Source organism: Haplochromis burtoni, unplaced genomic scaffold, assembly GCF_018398535.1.
Source record: "Haplochromis burtoni strain Fernald_Lab_line unplaced genomic scaffold, NCSU_Asbu1 Contig_6, whole genome shotgun sequence".
NCBI classification, from domain to species: domain Eukaryota; kingdom Metazoa; phylum Chordata; class Actinopteri; order Cichliformes; family Cichlidae; genus Haplochromis; species Haplochromis burtoni.
Genome location: NW_024582367.1, coordinates 1,998,802 through 2,023,308, shown reverse-complemented (window position 1 = coordinate 2,023,308; position 24,507 = coordinate 1,998,802). Strand labels below are relative to the sequence as shown.

At 39.8% G+C, this 24,507-nt stretch overlaps 4 protein-coding genes across 6 annotated transcripts; 2 read left to right on the top strand and 2 right to left on the bottom strand.

Annotated features, from left to right (window-relative positions):
• Positions 1–317: 317 nt before the first annotated feature.
• On the bottom strand, positions 318–6,705 carry LOC121814980 (gastric inhibitory polypeptide). Of its 2 annotated transcripts, none has more exons than XM_042223501.1 (5): positions 5,216–5,810; positions 4,990–5,069; positions 1,374–1,505; positions 1,199–1,289; positions 318–908 (listed from the first exon to the last, which is right to left on the bottom strand). In XM_042223501.1, the coding sequence occupies exons 2-4, from the start codon at positions 5,061–5,063 to the stop codon at positions 1,199–1,201; spliced, it is 297 nt and encodes a 98-aa protein (XP_042079435.1). In that variant the 5' UTR covers positions 5,064–5,069; positions 5,216–5,810; the 3' UTR covers positions 318–908. The 2 variants fall into 2 exon arrangements, with proteins under 2 accessions (XP_042079435.1, XP_042079430.1); XM_042223496.1 differs by lacking the exon at positions 5,216–5,810 and adding an exon at positions 6,622–6,705 and having other exon boundaries at positions 319–908.
• On the top strand, positions 6,681–12,863 carry msl1b (MSL complex subunit 1b). Of its 2 annotated transcripts, none has more exons than XM_005913717.3 (9): positions 6,681–6,904; positions 7,428–8,099; positions 8,205–8,401; positions 8,728–9,041; positions 9,188–9,252; positions 9,354–9,421; positions 9,841–9,965; positions 10,052–10,124; positions 11,176–12,863. In XM_005913717.3, exons 2-9 carry the CDS (start codon positions 7,503–7,505, stop codon positions 11,264–11,266), a joined length of 1,530 nt encoding a protein of 509 aa, XP_005913779.1. In that variant the 5' UTR covers positions 6,681–6,904; positions 7,428–7,502; the 3' UTR covers positions 11,267–12,863. The 2 variants fall into 2 exon arrangements, with proteins under 2 accessions (XP_005913779.1, XP_005913777.1); XM_005913715.3 differs by having other exon boundaries at positions 8,728–9,083.
• A 1,723-nt stretch (positions 12,864–14,586) lies between these two features.
• chmp2a (charged multivesicular body protein 2A) lies at positions 14,587–18,615 on the bottom strand. Its single transcript, XM_005913724.2, has 6 exons — positions 18,454–18,615; positions 17,109–17,276; positions 16,847–17,026; positions 16,613–16,743; positions 15,546–15,607; positions 14,587–15,464 (listed from the first exon to the last, which is right to left on the bottom strand). The coding sequence occupies exons 2-6, from the start codon at positions 17,274–17,276 to the stop codon at positions 15,343–15,345; spliced, it is 663 nt and encodes a 220-aa protein (XP_005913786.1). The 5' UTR covers positions 18,454–18,615; the 3' UTR covers positions 14,587–15,342.
• Positions 18,616–18,752: 137 nt separating this feature from the next.
• On the top strand, positions 18,753–21,659 carry mrm1 (mitochondrial rRNA methyltransferase 1 homolog (S. cerevisiae)). Its single transcript, XM_005913723.3, has one exon. It carries the CDS (start codon positions 19,474–19,476, stop codon positions 20,605–20,607), a length of 1,134 nt encoding a protein of 377 aa, XP_005913785.1. The 5' UTR covers positions 18,753–19,473; the 3' UTR covers positions 20,608–21,659.
• Positions 21,660–24,507: the final 2,848 nt, after the last annotated feature.

Below are 24,507 nucleotides of genomic sequence, written 5' to 3'. Positions count from 1 at the left end.
TACTGAACACTGCCCCCTGGTGTTGGGGAGGATATAGCAGCTTGTTGCCGTTAATCCGTTTAAAGTTATTATGAATATATTATCAAAATTATCCTCATCAGCAAATAATAATTGCTTCTTTGCATCATGAGATCCCTTTATATTATATTTTTGAAGAATTAACTTTATTTATGAGAAATTCTTATAAATTAAGAATTTCTGGCTGTTACAGCAGACAAAACCTTAAAAATAGCATTAGAAAAATTAAAGGAGCAGCTACATAGACATATATCTGAACAACATAAAACAAAAAATTAAAAATAAGCTTAATTAAATAACAAAATAATAAAAAAAAAAAATAAGGACCCTAAATAAGTAAAACTCTAAAAGCAATACAATATAATAATATGTAGAAAGAATACACCGTACAGATTACCAGCTTCATTTCAAGTTCACACACACATATTTATTTTTAATGATGTTTTAATGAACATAGAAAATAAAATATATGTCATTTAATAAAACAGAAAAAATATAATTTATTGAATAACGTGGGGGAAAAACAACCAGCAGGTGTTAGGTGACAGGTTTTGCAGTGTAAAGAGTTACAGCGTGATATTAGTAGTGTGTTGATTGATTTAGGACTACAATTATTTTGAAACGGAGCAACAGTTATCAGGGTGTTATAGTTATACTATCTCCAGTATTTCAGGTTCAAAGACTCTGAGAAGTACAATTCAGTGATTTTTAGATAATAACTTTATTCATTTATGTGAAGACTGCATTACACAAATAGAGCTTTTGCACGGGACAAATATTCACAGTTTTACACTAGTAGACCTACAGATTGTCCATCACAGAGTTAAAGATGAAGAAGAGTTGAGATGAGGTCTCCACAGTGCCACTGCATCCTTCTGGATCCTCACAGCCTGAGAACAGTGTGACAGATTATTTATATTAAACACAGCAAAGTAAATTGATTTTGGATTTTATTTTTAATTAATTCATTGTTCTGTCACAAAATAGAGAGAAAACGCTGCTTCAAATGTCCCAGAGCCCTGTGTCCTCATGAAGACATGAGGCTCTGGGACATTGAGCCTTGTTATGTTTATTATAGAATTATGCTTATTTCTAACCAGATATTCAAATTGTCTGTGCCACATCGTCATTTGAAAAGAATACAGGTAGTGCCTCTGCACGTGAATAAGTTTAAGCACACCTAAATGTTTCTCCCCTGCTTCTCCTGCAGGCTGAGCTTCAGCAAGTCGTTGTACTGATGTTCCTCTAAATCCTTCCCAGCATCAGCAGGCCTGAGAGAACAGAAAATACCTTTCAATCAAATAAATCTGTTGTTTTGTTCTGCTTTTAAGCTGGTGCTTCATTCACTGACTCACTTGGTTTTCTTCTGCCTTTGGCTGAGCAGGAACTTGATAAAGTTTTTCTGCACCATTGAATCCATGATTTTGCTGAATTCGCTGGCGATGGTAGACTCAGCGTACCTCTTCCTCAGGTTCTGCTCGTCTTCACTGAGAGGCAACAAAGACACAAATATAAAAATCAGATTATTTCTTTGACCCTCTTATTCCCTCTCCTTACACTCAATAGTAGTCAGACCCTGTCATATCTTAAAGACTTAATAGTATCTTATTATTAGTGCTTTGTGATACTGGAAATTTTGGTATCGAACCGATAGCGAGTAAATACAGTGTCAGCGTTGCTGATACCAGTAACACCTTTGAGCTTTTCATGTACTTTGAAGCTGTTTTTGTTTTTTGAGACCTGTAAATCTGCCTGTCTCTAAATCCCTTTGGGTCAACTTCTGTTGTTTAACTGTGCTGTAGGCTATAAATAAAATAGATGCGACAGTGTTGATCCTCTCGTGCTAGTATCAGTCCAATACCAGTACTAGCACTGGTATGATCGATATTTGGATCGCTCTCCCCTGTATATATATACAACCATTTGTGCTTAGTAGAAACATATTTATTTTTCTAATATATCTGCAATTCACTTCCTGATCCTTCTGCTGCTCAAACAAGTGAATTTCCCCAGTTTGGGATACACATTCTTCTTCCCCGCTGTCACCAAGCTCTGCTCACAGGGGATCGCCTGCTTTTTCTCTAATATTGTAGGAACTTTGTCTCACACTCTTTGGCACCTCGAGGTGACTTTTGTTATTGTTATATTTTTTTGGTTATTTGTTCAACCTTTTGATTGCTAAAGTTAAAGAAAATGATGAAAAGATTTCCAGACGTGTAATTCTATCTGACCAAGAGTCAAATCCTCACATCCAAGAAGCAGAGGATTTTCCTTTTTGTACATTTGCTTAATAAGCGGCTCAACTAATCATAAAAATCGTAGTTTTAACCAATTAGCCATTTAACTTGTCCACATCAGCCACATTACAGGGAGTGCAGAATTATTAGGCAAATGAGTATTTTGTCCACATCATCCTCTTCATGCATGTTGTCTTACTCCAAGCTGTATAGGCTCGAAAGCCTACTACCAATTAAGCATATTAGGTGATGTGCATCTCTGTAATGAGAAGGGGTGTGGTCTAATGACATCAACACCCTATATCAGGTGTGCATAATTATTAGGCAACGTCCTTTCCTTTGGCAAAATGGGTCAAAAGAAGGACTTGACAGGCTCAGAAAAGTCAAAAATAGTGAGATATCTTGCAGAGGGATGCAGCAGTCTCAAAATTGCAAAGCTTCTGAAGCGTGATCATCGAACAATCAAGCGTTTCATTCAAAATAGTCAACAGGGTCGCAAGAAGCTGTGGAAAAACCAAGGCGCAAAATAACTGCCCATGAACTGAGAAAAGTCAAGCGTGCAGCTGCCAAGATGCCACTTGCCACCAGTTTGGCCATATTTCAGAGCTGCAACATCACTGGAGTGCCCAAAAGCACAAGGTGTGCAATACTCAGAGACATGGCCAAGGTAAGAAAGGCTGAAAGACGACCACCACTGAACAAGACACACAAGCTGAAACGTCAAGACTGGGCCAAGAAATATCTCAAGACTGGTTTTTCTAAGGTTTTATGGACTGATGAAATGAGAGTGAGTCTTGATGGGCCAGATGGATGGGCCCGTGGCTGGATTGGTAAAGGGCAGAGAGCTCCAGTCCGACTCAGACGCCAGCAAGGTGGAGGTGGAGTACTGGTTTGGGCTGGTATCATCAAAGATGAGCTTGTGGGGCCTTTTCGGGTTGAGGATGGAGTCAAGCTCAACTCCCAGTCCTACTGCCAGTTTCTGGAAGACACCTTCTTCAAGCAGTGGTACAGGAAGAAGTCTGCATCCTTCAAGAAAAACATGATTTTCATGCAGGACAATGCTCCATCACACGCGTCCAAGTACTCCACAGCGTGGCTGGCAAGAAAGGGTATAAAAGAAGAAAAACTAATGACATGGCCTCCTTGTTCACCTGATCTGAACCCCATTGAGAACCTGTGGTCCATCATCAAATGTGAGATTTACAAGGAGGGAAAACAGTACACCTCTCTGAACAGTGTCTGGGAGGCTGTGGTTGCTGCTGCACGCAATGTTGATGGTGAACAGATCAAAACACTGACAGAATCCATGGATGGCAGGCTTTTGAGTGTCCTTGCAAAGAAAGGTGGCTATATTGGTCGCTGATTTGTTTTTGTTTTGTTTTTGAATGTCAGAAATGTATATTTGTGAATGTGGAGATGTTATATTGGTTTCACTGGTAAAAATAAATAATTGTAATGGGTATATATTTGTTTTTTGTCAAGTTGCCTAATAATTATGCACAGTAATAGTCCCCTGCACACACAGATATCCCCCTAAAATAGCTAAAACTAAAAACTACCTCCAAAAACATTCAGCTTTGATATTAATGAGTTTTTTGGGTTCATTGAGAACAATGTTGTTGTTCAAAGACAAACAAAGCAGCCAAACGTGGGAACATGGTTGTTGTTCAATAATAAAATTATTCCTCAAAAATACAACTTGCCTAATAATTCTGCACTCCCTGTATTACAGTGTACTGTATTATAGCAGCAGAATATGGACCCTGATAGCTTCCTTGTCATATGATTGTTAGGTTTTCTCCGTTTTTCTTGTATTATTGTGAGGTTTTTACCTTACAATTCAAAGCACCTTGAGGAAACTGTTCGTGTGATTTCGCACTATATAAATAAATCTGAACTGATTTTAATTGAATTTTTAAAGATATAATAAAATGTGGTATAAAGTACTTATTATTATGTATTTAAGGAGTCACGCTATTATAAATTGTGTTGACATACTGGGGGGAAAATAGTCAGCTAAGCACACGGAGAAAAGTTTGGAAGCCATTTAAATACTTATATTAAATTCAAGCTCATTATGCAGATAAAAGGACTTCCTGCTGCACTGAGGCAAGGTTTCCAATCTTTTGTGATTGAAGTACCCCCCACAGTAACCCATTTCTACCTCACACTGTCACGTTCAGACTGTATTCATTAAAATGTTTAACCCACAAGTCAATTAAAAGTATAAATTCCAATTTAAGATGTTTTTTTATCAGAATATTTTCTAACATTTAAGATTTGTCTTCACAGCTGTGACCTGCCATGCACTATATTGTGATAAATAATCCCCCACTATAAGCCTTTACATTTATTTTCCTCCGCAAACACAAACATATATGAATATTTTTACAATTTTACAATCATATCTTTTTTGCTTTTATTAATCCCAACTTTTACATTTTAAGTCAAGCTAAATATGAATTTTGCTGTATTTGAACCTCACTGTCTTATAGAACAGTGAGGTTCAAATACAGCAAAACTGTAGACTGTACACAGTCTACAGTTCACCCCAAAGTTTAATTCAATGTTATAAAATTCTCTAAAATTAAATATATAAAGTAAATGCAAGTAAAAAAGTTTTAAAATCATTGGAATTTTGAGCAGCCTTGTCTTATAAATGTTGCCGTTAAATCCAATTATCACTCAGTATGTTCAGGGGAAACAAGCATATAAAGCATACAGTGAGACTTACGCCATCTCTTCTGGTTTTGCATGCAGGGCTCCCAGCAGGCAGATGATCAGAAGTTTGAACAACAAAGCCTTCATGATGACCTGAAAGGAAAAACAGAGATTGTTGGAGAAAGGTCCACACTTAGTTCAACAACTTTAAGCAACCTGGAGGAAAGGTGAGCATATTCTGCAGCTCAAACCAAGTGTGTGAGCAGTTACATGAAATCCATTCAAGTATATTTTCTCACCTTTGAATAAAACGTCTTTAAAGCAGAGGGGAAAAATTTCCAGAGAAATTTGTAGACTGCTTACTACGATGTGTTGCTTTCAGAAAATGGGCTTTTATATAGTTTCCACTGAGATAATATGAGCCAAAGCTACAAAAACAGTTTAGTTCCAACACATTAAGTCATTAATGAAACACATACACACACAGGTGACTACTGATAAAGAGGGATGTAATAAACTTTAAATGGGAAAATGCGTGGGCCATTAAACTAATGAAAAAGTGGCAATGTGAAAATTAAAGCATGTTGAAAATACGGTGAAGATGTTTGACTGATGCTTATCGTAAAATGAGAAACCTCTGCTCTATGACACTTTCTCCAAAGTAATGACACCTACTGCTCCTCTCACAAAACACCTTAGCCTCAGCTATTGCAACCCTCACACAGTGACACTGAAATTATAGCTTAAAGAAGACCCATTACTATCATATATAGGGTGGATGCTTTCAAATATTAAGATAGTTAATTCAGTTTCATTTAAATTTTGTTTCTATAACGCCAAATCACAAGAACAGCTGCCTCGAGGCACTTTATATTGTAAGGTACAGATGCTACAATAATACAGAGAAAACAGAAAAAAAAAACACAAAAATCAGACGATTTCCTGTGAGCAAGCGCTTTGGCAGCAGTGGGAAGGAAAAACTCCTCTTTAACAGGAAGAAACCTCCAGCAGAACAAGGCTCAGGAAAGGGGCAGCCAACTAGTGCGACCAGTTAGGGGTGAGAGGAGGAAGACAGGACAAAGAAACGCTGTGGAAGAGAGCCAGAGATTAATAATAACTAATGCAGAGTGGTGTAAAAGCTGAATTGTGTAGGTAATCATGTGGGTCAAAAACTCAGGCTTCAGAGTACTCTGAAAGCTCTGTTTTAGACATTTTTTCTACTCTTTGCTCTGTATGATGTCCGTTTGCAAAAAGCAGCCTATCTGCTGACAGGAATTTCTTATGTATTTTACATATTTGAACCTCGAAGTAATAGCCTTTGTCTGTTAGAAACAATGGTTAAAATGGTGTTCAACTGTAATCTATATTTATTTTGTAATTTACATTTAAAATGAATTATTTATTTATTTATTTATTTATTTATTTATAGTTTTTAACAAAAGACAGTTCTCATGTAAGTCCATAGTGTTTCTATCAGCTCAAAGTTGAAAAATAGACGTCCAACCACGGACGTAACACGTTGACCTCTTACGTGACACCAACGTAACACTAGAACACGCCCCTTCAGTCGTTGTTTCCGGTTGCTTCACTCGGTTGCATTTTTTAAATATCCAGGGGGACTTATCAGGCAGCTCTAAAGGGAGTAGTTACTCTTTGACTAAATGCACTTCCAAATAATACATACTCGGCGTCTATAACGACTTACTTGAAAAATGTTTAACAATGGTCTCGAAATGTCGCCATTTCATTATCTAATGTTGGTTTAATACAGGTATAAAGCGTCGTTGTGCTTTCTCGCGCCCCCTACTGGTGCCCTTCCGATGGAAACCTCCAAAACATAAGAAATGGCCATCCAACAAATTACGCATGCGCAGTAGTCAGCGCTTTAAAACAAGTCTTGAGGAGGGAACGTGAAGACAGTTGCAGGTGGACTTGAATAATAGTCGATGTAAGCTGAAAACGTATAAAAGCGTGTTGGTAAAAAGCAGGTACGTGTGAATTATGAATATCACAATGCGTACGTTACAGCCGGCCCTCTGCGGGCGCGCGGTTTGTCCGTTTAACTAACCGGTTAGCGTTAGCCACCTAGCTAGCTGTTATTGTTTTTTCGTGATTCCGCGAGAACCAAAATGGAGGAGATGGCTGATGCCAGTGTCCTACACAGCCACTCCCGAGTCCTTGTTTGAAGCCTCCACACTGAAATGTCGACCCAGGTGCATTACTAATGGGTCAAATTCCCATCAAACGCACGAGTTTGTTACCAAATCAGCGTGTCTGTGTTTGCACTGCTGTGCTAGTATAGCTTAGCTTCAGTTTTCAAACCCGGCGAGCATTTTTTTTCTGTAAAATGTGCCCCCAAATCATACACAGTTTAACCGTGTAGTCCTCTTTGATTTGTCCAACCGTTACAAGCCCGTGTATGTTTTTTACCCCAAGCGCAAAGACTGTGTACTCTATGAAATAAACACACAGGAGGAGCCAGACGGATGAATTTGTCCTTTGTTTTTGCAGGACAGTAGCTTCGAGTTCACATGTGAAGTTGCTGCTGGTTGAATCTCAGGATGAAAAGTCGTCGTTGTGTTCGCCATGACTCTGAGGTCCACGCTGTATCCAAACACGCGATTCAGGCAGCACGCTGATGCCGGGGTCGTCACCGTTAGCCCCGTGAGCCTCAAGAGGGAGTCCTGCGACTTTGTTATAGATGTTCAAGACGTGCAGAGGGGCGAGATCCCAATCAAATCAAAGGACTTAGACCAGAATTACATGACAAGCAAGGTTGCCCTCGCTGCCACTGTTGCAGAGGTAGTTCAAGGAGACACTAAACCTGTGGGGGTACTGTCCCCTGTCAGACCAATGGGGGGTGAGGGAACCCCGGTGAAAGGTAAACCCCTCTCTGTTGACAATATGGAAAACCCTCAGATGGCTGTGAACAATAACTCAAAGGATGCCGGTGCTGATGAAAGTGCAAAAGGGGTTGTACCTGGAGTGCTTGGCACCGCATCCATCGAACTCTCATCTGAGGGTAAGTGGAGGAACATTAGGAAGACCCCTGCCAACCCTCACACACAGGCCAACTGCCTCCGTCAGATTCTCCTCCTCCAGCTGGACCTCATTGAACAACAGCAACAACAGCTCCAGTCCAAGGACAAGGAGATAGATGAGCTCAAAGCAGACAAAGAGACGGTACGTTAAAGTCTTGGCCCGTCTTAATGTGTTTTCTGTCACTTTTTCCTTCTTTATCCCAGAAATGTTGCTTTTTTCCACACTCATGTCTTCCTTCTTTTGCAGCTGCTTGCACGTATTGAGCGAATGGAGCGCCGCCTTCAGCTCACAAGGAAGGACCCACCCCGTGATAAGCGCCTTTTCCAGCCCTTGGAGCCATGGACCCCTGACAAAGAGGACATGTGGGATCTGGAGCTTGAGAGTCCACAGCCTGACCCAGCCACGCCACTCATCTTCAGTCGGGGTGGCAAAGGTCATAAAAGGTACAATAAACGCCAGCAGAGGCAGCACAAGTGTTTGTTCCTGTTCCACATAATAAAGTGAAAAAATGTTCTGTGTAATTTGGTCTATTCAGACTTTGTCCACGTTATTAAAGGAAAATGAGGTGACATTTTTCTGCATACGAAAGACCAAAAAGATTTTAATCGTCCTCCAAAGGGAAACTGCCATTATTTATTTCCTAAATATCCAGACATAATGGGGAATTGATACTGTTAGATAAATGGTAACATGATAAGATGCCTTGTACTGTATGTAGACCACTTGCGTTTCCAAAGGCCAATTTCCATTTTATGTCTTTCATTTTTAGGAAATCTTGCTTTGGTGATACAAAAGTGCAAAAATCTCGAGGTAAAAGTGCCAAGTTGAGCCCGCAGAAGCCCGAAATTGAGCCTGGCTCTCCTAATCAGAGAGAGCTACGCAGCAAGGAAACCCCAGAGAAGACTGTTCCCGCGAGGGCAGAAAGGGACGGTTTGCTCCTTTGCAAAGAGGAGGCTGAACTGAGCTGCCAGATGGAGGATCTCCCCTTCATGTCAACGACAGAGATGTATCTGTGTTGCTGGAACCAACCTCCTCTGTCCCCCCTGCGTGAGACTTCCCCGAAAAAGGAGGAAGAGGTGGCCAGTGAGTGGACTCCTCATGTAGTACATGATATGCTGATTGTTTGTAAGCCTAACCTATATCCCACCTTCAATCACTTTATCCTTCAAAGTGTCCTGAACAAAATATCTATGAATAAACTCTTCTCCTTGCTTCTGTTCACCTCCTAGTCCCATCTTGGAGGGAAAATATAATAGAGCCGCTGAATGAAGACTCCTCCTTTAATCCCCCTGAGGTGAGAGACTCATCTGAAAAGAAACTTGTACCTCCTAAAGTGAACTCACATCAGATCCAAATGAATTTTTAACTCACAATTCACTTCTGTTTCCCCTCAAGCCGCTAGACGACGGCGTGTTTTTGAAACGTCACTCAAAGCTCGAGTTGGATGAGAAGAGGAGGAAAAGGTACCGGTCGCTGACTTAAACTTGGTTTAAGATTTTAACAAATGCATTTCTTGAGTGTTGAGCGGTATGGGTGCTGGAGTAAACTGCAACAACCTGTATTGGATAAATTTTATCTAAATTTTGATTATTAAATAGTTTTGATGAGCATTTTCGGAGACTTGGTCTAAACTGAGCCCTGGATTTAAATATTAAAGACCAGAGTATGAATAAACATCAAGGTCTGTTCTGCTCTCATTGTTGAAGAATGCCAAAGTATCCCCCACCCCATTTTAATGAATGAAAGCTGAAGGTGTGATATTATCAGCGATCCAAAATAGTGTTTTGTTTTTTAATTTATTTTTTGCCATAATTGAGCAGCCCCACTACCACCTGTCTCTCACTCTTTTCCTGTCATGTAAACGAATCCTGCGTGTTTCTAGATGGGATATCCAGCGAATCAGAGAGCAGCGCATGTTCCAGCGTCTGCAGCAGCGCATGAACAGGAAGAAAGTTGTCCAGGAGACCGAGCCGGAGTTGTCGTCCTTCTATCCCGACACCGAAGATGGTACATCTTCAGTATTAGAGCAGTGTAATTCTTAAATCAAACCAGGAGATTTTCATTCTTAATTTTAATTCTTAATTCTCTTCCAGTTGAAAGTATAGTGATAACTCCCTTCTTGCCTGTGGTTGCATTTGGTCGGCCTCTGCCTAAACTCTCACAACAGTAAGTTAAAAGTTTTTTGTTTTGGGCTTTTCCTTTATTAATATACAAACTGTTAATAATATTGGTGGATTATCTTTAAATATGGCCAAAGCTTCCAATAATAAGCTCAGCATATGTACAAGTGCTCTCTGTGAGGTTAAAGCTCAGGCACTACTTTGCTTCTGTGTCAGTAGGGCCATATATCCTTAATATGGTTGAGTGAGCACAGCAGCCCCACTCACCTGCTGTTCAACCTGCCTGTTTGGCTCACATGGTAACAGAAATTTGTCTCTAACTGAACAAACATCATAGCTAAAATCTTTGTGTAGTCTGAGTTTCATTTAAGACAAAACATCAAATGAAGTGAAGGCCATTTTCACAGTCCACCTCTTCCCCTGCTGTATTTCTTCTGTAATTTATTGCAGGCCTGTATTCATTTAAAGCTGGGATAAAATGATTTAAATGGAACCTAATGCAGTCCATATTTTATTTTGTCCTTGGACTATCACAGTAGCTTTGATGATTAACAGTTACATATCCTTATTTATCTTATACGGTGCTTTGGTGCAGCCCATCAGTTTGAAACAAGCTCCCTTTGAGCCAGGAGTTAAATAATTATTATAAACAAAACAAACAAACTTTAAATAAATAAATTATATTTTAATAAAGCTGCTAAAGGACACCACTCACCCCACTCCAGTGAAAAATGAACAGACACCAGAGGGTTTAATATTATTATTCAGTGATGGTATGTTGATAAGGCCATTAAGCATCTGTTTTATGTGCAATTCACTCACATATCTCATCTTTTCAACATTTAGTCTCTAATAAATATTGTAGTTTTACCACTATATTGTCTGGCCTTCGTAAACAAAAGGTTTGAAGTTTTGGTATACGCCGATGCTTTTATAAGAACCTGAAGCTGTTTTTAATATCAGCATCTGTCATTGTAACTCTGTGTGTGTAGCATATATATGATATAAAATGAGAAAAAGCAGCAGGAGCATTCCAGTTATTTTCACTCGTCTTTACTCTTGAACTGAGGGTCGACTGTCCGTTGTTTTCTCTCCAGGAACTTTGAGCTGCCTTGGCTGGATGACCGCAGCCGGTGCCGCATTGAGGTTCCCAAGAAACACACGCCTCACCGGACCTGCAGGAAGTGAAGCCCTTAAAAAACAGCAGCAGTGGTGGGAGAAGAAGATGATTATATGATGCTCCACACCCAGATTAAAAAAACAAAACAAAAAAATTTGCTGGTGTGGCAGGGAGTCTCATCACTAGTCGCTTTGTTTAACTGTCACTGATGCTTTTGCTCTCCTGAGTTTTGGTAAAGGATGGACGATATCTGCAGGGCAGGGTGTCCTTGATGTTTTCGGTCTCTTAAAAGAGAGGCTGAGCCCTCCATGCCAGAAGATTACAGCCCTCAAGTCAGCAGCTGTTCATAATTACACATTTACCAAGAGTTACATGCATGTCCTGATACTTTTTTGGTGGATCTGCACCACAGACGTAAAAAAGACCCGTAGACTTAATCAAACAGATGTGGTGTTTCTGTCGTGTTATATGGGGTCGGTAGTATTAAGGGACAAGCTGAGGAGCTCTAATCTTTGTGCATACGTGTAGAGGGAACGATTTAAAGCCACTTTGACTGAAAATAGAGCTTCGCGAGCAATGCAGCTGCATCCTTTTCGCTTGGGTCGTGTCACCGCGCCTGTTCTCCCCGCATCAATGTCGTGCTGTGTATTGCCTATATCAATTGCACACGACTGCATTAAGATTTTATCGATGTTAGGTGTGATTATTGGGAGTTTTGAGCCAGCATGATTTCATATATATGCATATATATATAAAATAATCGAGCCAATCCAGTGTAAGGTGAAAAATGTAAACAATCAGATGATTGGGTTTGAGAACAAAGGTACAGGAAATTATTCGGGTGGTAAACTTGGCGTCGAATTCAGTAACCTGTCCCCTTTTTTTGTTGTTGTTGGGTTTTTTTTGGGTTTTTTTGTTTCTCTTAGTTCCTTTTTTATGTGAGATGCATGGACTCTCTTTAGCTGTTTCCAAATGATAAAAAATAAAAAGGTATTAGCATGGCTTTGCCCCAAAATGGAGAATAATCTCTGCTCATTGGGCTACAAAAATACTGTCTTGAAAGCATGACCTTTGGCCGCTCAGTTCGGCCGATCTGATAATAACAAAGTTTGATTTTTGATCTTGATTTTTCTCTTTTGTTTCCAATCAAAAAAAAATAGCTTGTGTCCAGTAAATATACGATTTAGGTGTACGCATCAGACTCCTGACGTTCACGGGAGCCGTTTTAGAAAATGAAGCTTTCTAGCTGTAGTCTGTGCGCGCTCTTTAACACGCTGCCAGTTAATCTCTCCCTCTGCGAGTTCATCTCAGTCACAGTCGCAGTGTTTGGTTTCTGCAGGTTTTCCTCTTCGCTGTGTTCTCTCAGCCTCTTCTACATTTGATGCAACAGCTTTCTGCAGCTTCAATTTTTTTCAGCTGCTCAGTGTGCACCTGCATATGCGGCACATTCTGGAAATACAAAGTCAGTTTTTGTTTTTTGTTTTTTCCTGTTGTTTTTCTGTACATAGCTTTCAGAAACAAATGTACATAAAACATTGCTGTTATTTTTTTATTATTTAATGTTGGAAGTGTTGAGTACATCAATATCGTTCTATGATTGTAAGTTGACAAATTGACAGTTTTGAAAGTAAAACTTTTTTTGGAATAAAATGAATATGTCTATCATATGTGGATGTGGTTATTTGATAGGGATGAAGTGGGTACAAATGTACACTAGGAGGTTGTTTATGAAAAATACATAAAGCTATTTTTTCCATACAAAGCACAAAAACTGTTTAGATTTAACTGTGTACAACTTCAGCCTCATCTCCTTTATCTGTGCCTGTGATCCTGATGACTGGAGTAGAGAGGAAGTATAACTGAAAATTTCCAGGTGTTAACAGGTCATTAACAAGCTCCTCCCATGTAGTTTTGGGCTGTTCGTTCTCATGATCATCCCAGCCCTGGCTGGTCCTTTTACTGCACCAGCAGTGTGTTTGGGATGATTGTCATGCTTACAAATGAAGCTGTTCTAGATGATATTGCATGGATCAAAAAATGACCGTACTTTTTAAAATTCCATCAATTTTCACAAGATCTATAACGCCACTGTCTGAAATTCATCCCCAAACCACCACAGAGCCTCCACCATGTTTCAGAGATGACTGTAGACTCACAGTTGTACCTCAGTCTGGACTAAAACTTCAGATATTTAAAATCGCTCTGTAAGACGACCTGCTGATTTTGAGCCCAGTTCTTGTGTAATCTGCCTTTTCTCCCTTGGAGTAGATGGATCAACTGAAGGGTCAGATTCATCTCTCAGGTCCGGCATCAGGTGGACTTTTCCCTTTATCTGCCAGATATTTTTAGGCCTTCCACTTCATCTTTTGTGCACCGCTTGTCCACTTTCCTCATTGTTCTTACAGACACGCTGCACACCATGCCCAGATATGCCAGGTTTTCAGCTGGTAGCTCTTTGGGAATCACCTTGTTGGTATAAAATTTTATATCACTCAAACTGTTGTTTCTGGCACTTTGTAGATTCAGCTAAAGAAATGGGACCAAAGTCTTTGATCTTATGACTGCTAGTAACAAAGTACCTAAATATACAACTTAAAACCGGTTCTTTGTTGTGTGTTTTGTGTAAACACTGAATCAGGAGACTTTTTTTATGCTTGCATGGTTCATAGGTCAGTGTTAAGTGGGTGAACATAGGAAGAAACATTCCTCTGCAATTGATCAGGTACAAGGACTGGATGGGAAATGAGTGAAAAAGCAGCCAATGTCCAAAGAAAAACTTTAAAAGACATCGAGAAAGGCCTGGAGAACTGGTGCTGAAGAACACCTTAAAAAATACTGGCAACCACCAGTGCTGCCTCTCAATGTCACAGCAGACACACTTATAGTATCAGTTTCAAAATCCTACATTGCCTTGTTCTCAAGTTATCACATTCACATAATTTTCAGAAAGCTTTTTCTGTCTTTGCCATCAAGCTCAGTGAGATTCGAACTTGTCCAAGATTTGTAGTAGATGCACCTGTGGTATCAATTTGAAAATCCAAAGTGACTTCCTTCTCGAGTTATCGCCTTCACAAATTAAGGTGTCCCAGTGGGGTGACGCACAAAGCCCATCAGCCTTTTATGGCTGAGGAAAATATAAAGAAATGATGCGTGGCTCAAGACTTCAGACTTTTTCTCAGTTCTCTAAACTAACTACACATGTTCATAGAACCTTAGTAGCAGATATTGAAAACCTATCTCAAGCAGTTTTTCAGAAAACTGAATAATTGAAATAAATGAATAACAGCTGTGATTTAATTCACATTAAGAAGTTTATCTTTCCCCTGGAATTTTGTCTGAGATGTTCAGGTAGAATCTGCTAAAAATAACACTCTGATCACACAGCCAGTTATTTAAATCTGGAAAAAATGTTTATTGAATAGAGAGAGAAAAAAAACAGGACAGTTTGTCAAAAATAAACACCACTGACTCTTTATTAACATTTTGGTGAAATAAATCTTAAGAGTGCCAAGTCAGCTGACCTCACCTTTCTTTCCAAATATAATCTGTAAAATCTGTGAATGCAGCTGCAAAAGATGCCGATATTTCAACTTCCTGCACAGCATCTTCAGGTAAACCCTGACAAACCGCAGATTCCATCTACTAAACAAAAAAGGCTACAAGTGTATTATTATTATTATGATTATGGTGATACAAACACCAAAACAGCCTCATGTACAAAAAAAAAAGAAGAAAAACTTCACGTCACCCATATAAAATGTCATTTTCTGTGATATTACCAGCTTTCGTTTGGATTTCCTTAAACATTTTTATAATTAGTGTTAATTTAATTTGTGAAAACGTCATGCCTGGAGGAGTTAGTATTTACAGACTGTGACATAAAGTCAGCTTGTGTCATTTGGCAAAGTCGTAAATGAGGCAACAATTTGCCAAACCTATGAAGGATAATGACCCTTTTGCTTTTTTTTTTTTGGATAAAATACATATTACACATAATGAGAAAACACCTCAAACAGAAAGCCATACACCTTTGTCATACACCCCAGTTCTGCTGCAACAAACCAGCGTACCGCTGGCTCTACTTCCAATAGAATCTAGACACAGAGATTTGAGTATGTTTGTATTAAAGGCTTCGCCACAGCGCTCAATCTCTCCGAAGGTTATTCAGACGCTCCTCCAGGTCTGCGTCTGCGTCGGCCAGGGTCGCCTGAGGCTCCGCCTTCTTCCCTCCTGCCACCGACAGGCTTCCGCCAGTGCTCGGCAAGCCTGAAATAAACACGGGGCGTTAAAAGAAAATATCCAGAGAGTCAAAGAAAAAAACGTAAAAGGGTTTGTTTTTTTTCTTACTTGACAGTTCATCGGACAGGTTCAGACCCAGCTCATCCAGCACTTGGGACACAATGGCGTCGCTGTGTAGGAAGCACAGACATGGAGAGTAAATCAGAAGTCTGCCAGTCGTATTGATATTGGGTGCCAGATAAACTTCTTCTTTAAATGATTTTAAAGAAGACTGTTTAATAAATCATCTAATCAAATCAAAGGACAGCAGGGCCACCAGAGAGGGTATCTCACTACTGTCAATAAAAAAAAAAAAGGTAATAGAATAAAAGAGTGTTCTAGATCTCAAACACACCAGATCTGTGATCACTTTTAGCTCATATTTGTCTTTTGTCCGTAAGTGTGTTCTGTTGTATATCTGTCAGCTTCGTTTCATGCTACCTGTCGGGGCGGGCACTACGGATGTAAATTAGTAGCTAAATTGCTTATTGTAGCTTCATTTTTACACAGCTGCGAAAGATGATGGGAAATATGATGAAATTAAAAGATGCAAAGGTTCTACTTCCACATAATTTATCTTATACTTTGATTTAAATGCTGTACTATACTGCTGTTGATATACTAGCACCCTTCTTTTAAACTGTTTATTCCAAATGATAGTTGTCCAATATTACACCTTTCTCATATTTTATTAGTTTTGTTTTTAATGTTTTAAAAATTTAAGAAAGATCACAACTACAGGAGCTTCCTGGCCTTGGAAATCCATTGTCAGGAAGCTCCACGTCCACAGTTTATGTGCTGATGTTAATGCTAGAGGAAGTTTGGAGCTCTACAGTTATGAACTCAGCAGAACGTTGGCAACTTCTAGACCCGCTCTGTAGCTTCATTTTTTAGTTGAGTTTCTCTGGTTCCTAAACACATGACTTGGTGCCATGCTGGCATCCTATTACAGTACCACGCTGGAAATCATTGAGCTCTTTGTTTCACAAATATTTGTAAAAATAAATCACAGGCCTGGGTGATTGATTTATACACCTGTAGCATTGAGACTGAAAACACCTGAGATCCAAGATTAAGAGACTGAACAGCTCAGTACTTTGGTCTGGTCATGTTCCGATGCTCTGAGAATCCCTCACCTCTCCTCCTCATCATCCTCGTCTCCCATGGCGTCGTCGATGGCGTCGTTCATCATCTCTTCCTTCATGTCCATGATTTCACTCTGTCGCTCAAACTCCATCATGATCTTTTGGATCTGAGGCAGTTTCAGCTGTGGGGATGGGATGAATAAATGAGAGTCTGTCAGCACGTTGAGCACGGTGCATTACTATTTTTTAAAAGCTGGATCACAGAATGTTTGCTGGTTATCGGACCTGTCTGTTCATGGTGGCCATGGCTTTGGTGACGCCTTTCATCGCCTGCGCCATACTGTTGTTGGACTTCAGTGTCTGTATCTTCAGGCTGACCGCCTGAATGTTGGCTTTCATCATGATGAACTTCTTAACGTAGCGCCTAGTGCGCACTAAATCTTTGGCCATGATCTTGACGGCGTCCTGCAAAGACCGAAACGATAAAATCACTGTGAACATTCTTCCGGTACAAACGAAACTCTGCTCACAAGCCCCACGGCCTCACCATTTGCCCCTGTTTGGCCATTTTCTTGATGTCAGCGATAATCTTCTTCTCCTGCTGCTCCAGCTTCATTCGCTCCCGGTCCAGTTCTCGCATGGCTCGGTTGAGTGCCCGCTGATTCTGCCTCAGCATCTCCTCCGGAGTCTTCCTCCTTCCAAACAGGAAATCCATCTGGATGTGGATATAAGCAGAGGATCAAATTTGATCAAACAAATATCAGTTATGGCTCCTTTTTTATATTCCTGCAGTCCTCTGGGATCAGTAGCCATATGATGTGGTGACTGAGTAAGAAACAACAGGAACCATTGAAAGTACCCTCTACCTTCAGTTATAAAGTGAGATTAATCTATCCATCTATCTATCCATCTATCTAATACGCCAGTGCCTTTAAATCGTTTTTATCTGGTTCATTATTCGATTAATCAATCAGTTGATCAACAGGTAACAGTCTTCCACAAAACAAAAAATGTCAAGGATTTCCTTTCTTCTCTGATGAGCTTCTCTGTCACACATGGAGTTAAAATAAATCCATGTGGGTCAAAGTAACAAAAACAGGTAACAAAAACAAAAGATTAATAAAAATTTAAAATTAGAATGGAGAAAAATAAAAGTAACTGAAATTTTGATAAACGCAGACTGAAATTACATGAAAATATGGACAATGGAGTCTGCAGTTTTAGTCTCGGTGAGCCTGGTGAGGCTTTGTTCCACATTTCCTGAGACCTGAGATGACCACATGACTATGAATCAGCTCCCTTCAAAAACTCCTGTGTTTATATTGTGGTGTGTATTCTGATCACCAGTCCCCCCCCCACCCCACCCCCAAGTAAATATATAAATAATTAAAATTAAAAATACTAAAGCTTACACCGATAACAGTGGACATTAATGGTTATTTTAAGCCTGAAATATCAGACATCATAATCCTAACTCAAACCTGAGCTCACTCCATTGGCTTACAAACACATTATTAATGATTAAAATCGCTTTTCATCATTACTGTGTCAATAAATTGATAAATAAATGCCTGACATTTGGTCATTTGGTGGATGTGAGAATACGAGATGGGGGGTTTCTATTTGAACTTCTCTGCCTTCCGTACAAATAAAACCCCCACTCTAAACAAATTTACAGCGACATTTTCTACACATATAAACGTGTTTCTAAGGCCGTCTCAGGCTGTCACGAGCCCCTGTTTACTGGACGGTTACTCAGCAGTCAGTTATGTGACCAAAGGCCTGAAGTCTAAATCCAGCCTTGTTTAGTTCGCTTGTTCTCCCCCTCTGGCAGGGCGACAAAAACCAACAGGTAACCCCACCACAGCGTGAGGCCGGCGGTTAAATCTCACCGTGTACGGTGGAGACGGGGGTCCAGACGGCGAACACGGCGCGAAGAGGCGTCAGCTCCAACTTCTGCTCGAAACAAATTTAAACGGTTATTTGTTTTCTTTCCTACGCTTCCGTGTTGCTAGACTTTTACTTCCCGGAAATTACGCCATCGCGCACACCCAGGCAGACGTCAGTTTTACCATGGCGTCACATTTGTCACGTGCCTACAGTCGACACCGAGAAAGACAGACAGACATTTCAAAATAAAAGCTAGAGAACTCTTATACAGTAAAGCTAGCTAAAAAGCTAGCTACAAGCTATTGTTATTTATTTAATTTATTTATTTTTTGCGTTTAACTTAATTCTTAACAAAGGAAGCTGTAACAAGCTGTAACAAAGGAATCTTACAGCCATACAGTGCTGTGAAAAAGCTATTGGCCCCACCCTAATTCTTTCTTTTTGATTTTTGTCTTTTTAAAAATATTTGTCACAGTTGGGAAGTTGGGAAATAAAACATATAGAAAAATATACTGATTAAAATTAAAGCAAAGCAAAACATGCAATAACGATAAAATTATACAAATAAAACCAAATAATACAACAGAAAAGTAATTAAATAACAGTTTATCCATAGAAATAGACGTTTAATGACCAGTACGAAAATGAAACTAAATATTACAACAGCAACAAAGGTACATGTCAGACTTGACCCCGTAAGAAAAATTTTATTTATGCGAAATGTATTATTTTAATTCCATACATTTCCAGCTTTGGGTGACGCCTGTCATCAGACTAGCAGTCTCAGGCTTTTATTTTGTAGGGTAAATGACTCCACGTCAGGTCATAATATCCGCTGCTTGCTAAGACTGGATTGCACATGTGCGTAAAGGCTACAAGCATGTCTGCTGAGATAGGAAGTTGGTTCTTTAACTCATCGTGACAGATTATCAGTGAAGGTCTCTGACACATCTGTGGATTGATGGACTTCTCGGGAAGCTGATTCGAGTTTCTCCAGTGCAGAGGCTGCCCCTTGTATAAATATGGCTGGATTTATTGCAAATCAGCACAGGTTGCTGCTTGTATTGAACAGAAGATTTCACGCACCTTTATCAGCCTCCCAGGTTGCCTTTTACTACGTAACAGCTTCACACCTGAACCCAAAGGACAGCAAGGTCAGCCCTGTAGCGAGGGGGCGCTCCAGGGTCCAGCACAAGCCTGCAGAAGGGCAGGAGCATGAGGGGTCAACTCAAAGAAAAGTGTTTAAAAGTGAGATCTCACTGCTGCAGAAGCAGATGAGGGGAGATGACTTCAGAGTGTCACCTGAACTCAGGAAACTGTGCTTGGAAGATTTCCCTGCAGAGAGGGAGAGGCAGGTGAAGCAGAAACTTGCACCTGAAGCCAAATCTAAGGACTGCGAGGTTGTTTTTGGCGTTGCTCCCTGCTTCTTGGCTCTCACTCAGGGAAGGAGGAGGGTCCGTAAGCTGTTTGTAAAAGATGGCGAGGCCTCTCACAGGGCGTCTGTGTTGAAGGTGTGCGAGGAGGCTCATCTGCAAGGAGTTCGAGTCCATCGGGTCAGCAGGAAGGAGCTGGACAAGATGTCCAATGGGGGAGTCCATCAGGGAGTGTGCCTGCTTGCCAGTCCCCTGAGCTACCTCACCGAGGACTCTGCACCCAGCAGGAAAGATGCTCCACTGTGGCTCGTTCTGGAGAGAATCCACGACCCCATGAACCTCGGCGCCATCCTGCGCTCTGCTTATTTCCTCGGGGTGGACAGAGTCGCCAGCAGTCTTCGCTACACCTGCCCGCTGTCTCCAGTGGTCAGCAAGGCGAGCTCGGGCATTATGGAGGTGATGGGGGTGTATGGATATGAAAACCTTGCAGAGATGTTGAAGCTGAAGATGGAGCAGGGCTGGCAGGTGGTTGGCACAGTGGGACAGGAAGCAGAAGTGTCGCAGATGCCCATCACCAAGTGTTCAGACTTTAAAATGACCAAACCCACGTTGCTGCTGATGGGAGGAGAGGGAGAAGGACTCTCCAAGGAGCTGCTCTCCACGTGTCAGACACTTCTCACCATCCCAGCGGGCAGGGAGCTGGTGCCTGGCATCGAGTCTCTCAACGTTTCTGTAGCCACAGGCATCCTGCTGCACTCTTTGCTGTCCTCCAGGAGCTCGTGATTGTTTCCTGGGATTTGTTGACTATATTTTCTCTGCTATCTGTTATTTGGCATTGATGTTATTTGATACTTGTTACTTGATATCAATGTTTTAAGTCATCTTACTGTGTAATTTGTATCTTTGTACAGCACTTTAGCCAACACTACTGTTGCAATTAAATGTGCTATATAAATAAACTAAACATAGGTAAACGTCCACATTTTCAAACCTTATCCATGTGTGTTTTGATTCAGTACAGGAGTACGTCCTGGTCGCCCAGCATCAGGACTGTGTAGTGTCTATTATTTTTTATGTCTTTTGCTCACATTTTAAGGTAGGTTTCTGTATAATCAAACATGGATTTGGGTACGCCAAAGTTTCAAGGTGCAAAATGTCCTCCACGTGTCAGTTTGAGGAACTTTTGATTGGACAATTGAAGCATGAGGACCAAGCGTGACAGCTACACTTTTACTGTGTTTTGCTCCACACAAGGTTTCTTTTATCCCCCTCACAAATGTTGCTGTCCTCCTCACAGACCCTTGGTTGTGTGATGATACAGTAAATCTAATTATGATTTTTCTGCATTTGCAAAAAAATATTTGGTAACACAGTGTTTCTTGTTTAAGTTTTGGTCCTCCTCCAGAGGCCTGGATGTTTGAGGATTTGATGGTTCGGCTGCACCTTCCTGAACAGAGACCTCTGATGTTGTTCCCAGAGACTGTTGGAGCCATGATTCCAGCTCCTGTTACCAGTGGGATGCTTTGATTTTACCTTCCAGTTGTTCCTTGAGCCACTGGGAATTCTTGATTATCTCATATCCTTTCTATCTAATGCTACTGTCAGCTGCTATTGCCCAATCTATCACAGCTGCTGTCTTCTGCTCTTTTGCAATCACCGCTATCTCTGATTGGTTGGCCAGCAGCTGCTTGTGTATCCCACAAGATTCTCATCCACCTCAGAGGTGTCTCCCATCACAACAGATAGGTTCCAACCCCTACCCGCTACTTTAGGTTGGATAAGTGGTGGGTAGGGAATGGCAAATAACTTTTCACACTATTCCTCCAAAAATGTGTGTGTGTGTGTGTGTGTGTGTATATATACACACACACACACACAACACACACAACACACACACACACATATATATATATATATATATATATATAATATATATATATATATTATATATATATATATATAATACATATACACATACATATACTTACATTTTAAGTCAACTGATTTCAATTTTCTCTTTATCTGCTGTCTTTTGTCTTCGCCTTACACATTATTTATTGTACACATGTTGACCCTTGACCAAAGAAAAGAAACACCTGTGGAATAAGTGACACCATAATGACTCATATGCATTTACTGCCCCAGTACACCATGACAATGAGTAGACATGCACAGCACAGTAGGAGGACCTCCCCTAAGTGGAATGCAGCCCTGATTAATAAACCAGAGCTTTTCCTGCTGCAACACGTCGACTGTCCACTGAGGAAAGAAGACTGCGGTTACGCTGCACATCAAACACTACGTGTCCAAAGGTTTGTGAACATATAATCACAGCAGCGGGGAATTTATCAGTCACAAGACCATCAGTGACGTGCAGCACTGATACTGGCTGATAAGGTGTCGATCACATCTGCTGCTTTAGTTTATCTTGGAAGCATGAATGAGGGTGACGTCAGGGCTCCATGCAAGCTTGTCAGGTTCTTCCTCACCAAACTGTAAAACTATTTACTGAAGCCCAGGGCAAATGCACAATTTTTATTGGTTGTCAGGTTGTAAGTTGATAGTTTTGCTCATCTCCTGTGACAGGTGTGTTCCCATGAGTGTTGTCTTCTTCTTTACTGTCAGGAAAAACAAGCAGTTCTTACACTTCTATTAACAAGAATCCTAAGAATAAAGGAAAGACAGTAGGAGATGTCTACATACTTTTGGTCATGTTACTGAGATAAGATCTCCATTTAAAAAACACTTTTCGTTTTTTTGTAGAAACTGAAAACTTAAAGTGACATTTACAAATTAATGAAAAAATAAAAAGGTTGTGGAAATATACTAATTTTTTTTTGTTTAAACCTTTATAACTAAAACTGCAAATACAAACCAACTTTCATTATCTAGCAAAGAAAATAGCATTTGAAGAGAATATAATGAAAGCTAGAACAAAACAGATACATAAAAGTTAATTTTTCATATTCTGACTGCTGTAACACAGTCATTTCCTAGATTTTTATATAAATAAAGTATTTTTTTATTATTATTTTCATATAATGGCTTTCATATCAGTTACACACATCAGTGGTTTACTCAGGAGGTTCGACTTGTGCCTAAATGATACTTTTCATCAGGTGGTAATTAAGTCCTTTTGGACTGCACCAAGATCCACATTTTTTCCAGAAAGCTAAAAGCTTTCCAAGCTTTCACTATAACAGCTATTTACATCCAAACCAATCCTCACTCTTAAGAGGTCAAACTTAGTTTGGTAAATCTTATTTAGGATTTTAACACTCACCCTTATACTTTCTGCCTTTCTTCAACGTCAAATTTCAGAATATGATCACAGTTTATCAGTTTTAATTTATATTATTAGAATTTTTGTCTTCCAATTCACTTAAACACAGGTTAGTCACCAGTATGGGTTTCCTCATTTTAGTTTAAGTGCTTCAAATTTTTTTAATTGTGTTTTTTGTTATTTCAGTGGTAGTTTTAGCTTGTCTTTATTATGTAATGGGTGGCATTTGTCAGGGACAGATGAAATGTTTAAAACTGTCGCATAATAAAATAGTGGTTTAACACATTTGCAAATAAGCGAAAGATTCCCAGTTTCATCACAGGAGTTGGCATAAATCCCTTTCGGGTTGTGTCAGGAAGCGTGTCTAGTGTAAAAAATCTGTCGTAACCGCCACATGGAATGACCTGCTGTTGTAGCTCCTTTTAAATAAGCGTCAGGGGCGGATCTAGAGAAATTGTCTCAGGATGGTATGAGGGTGGCATGGAAATCAGATGGGGTGGCAAAATCAAAGCTTTTTTTTTAAAAAAAACAAAACGCAGGTTTTACATATGGTTAAAATGATTCAAATGCAGTAAGTATACACATGTTATGTAGACCACATAGTTAAACATTCAGTTACATAAAACATGTGAATTTTGAGTTTATGCACTGTACAGCCTGTATAATAAATAAATATGTAGCCCAATACGTATAAAATCCAGAAAGCAACACAACATGGGGCGGTTCATTTACAAGGAAAGGTCTAACTTAAGTTTCGCTTTTGGAAAAAAATTACACTGTCAGGAACAAGATTTTAAATTTGTATTTCACCTTCAAATTGTTTTATTTTATTTTTTACCTTGCCTTGCTTGGCATCATTCTTTTCAGCACAACCTCACGTGTCTGAATTTACAGTTATTTTTTCATTGACATACTGTATCAACACAACTGATCTGAAATCACACAAAAAACATAAAATCCTAGTAGTAGTTTTTTTTAAACTGTAAAAACCACAAACATGTTTAGTAAATTCTTTTCACAACTTCAAATGCAAATATAAATTGTACATTTTGAAAACTTATGCATACATTTTGTAAACAATAAAGTTATATACAACTATTTATCTAAAAATGCAGCCAACACATCTGGTGTTTGTTTGTTTTTTGTTTTTTTTAAATTGTACAGCCATTTAAAAATACTACTATAACTAAAACGAGAAAACAATCAGGTGTTACGATAAAATGTCCCAGAAATTATTTTTGCCAGTACAAAGACAGAGGAGAAAACCACAGGGATAAACCCTGCAGGCCTCTAAATAGGTCTTTCACTTCTCTGGTTTTCCACCTGGAGACAGTTTACATTGCACACTAACTATACCCTAACTCTAAGATCTAAAAAAAAATCTTAACCCCCCCCCCCCC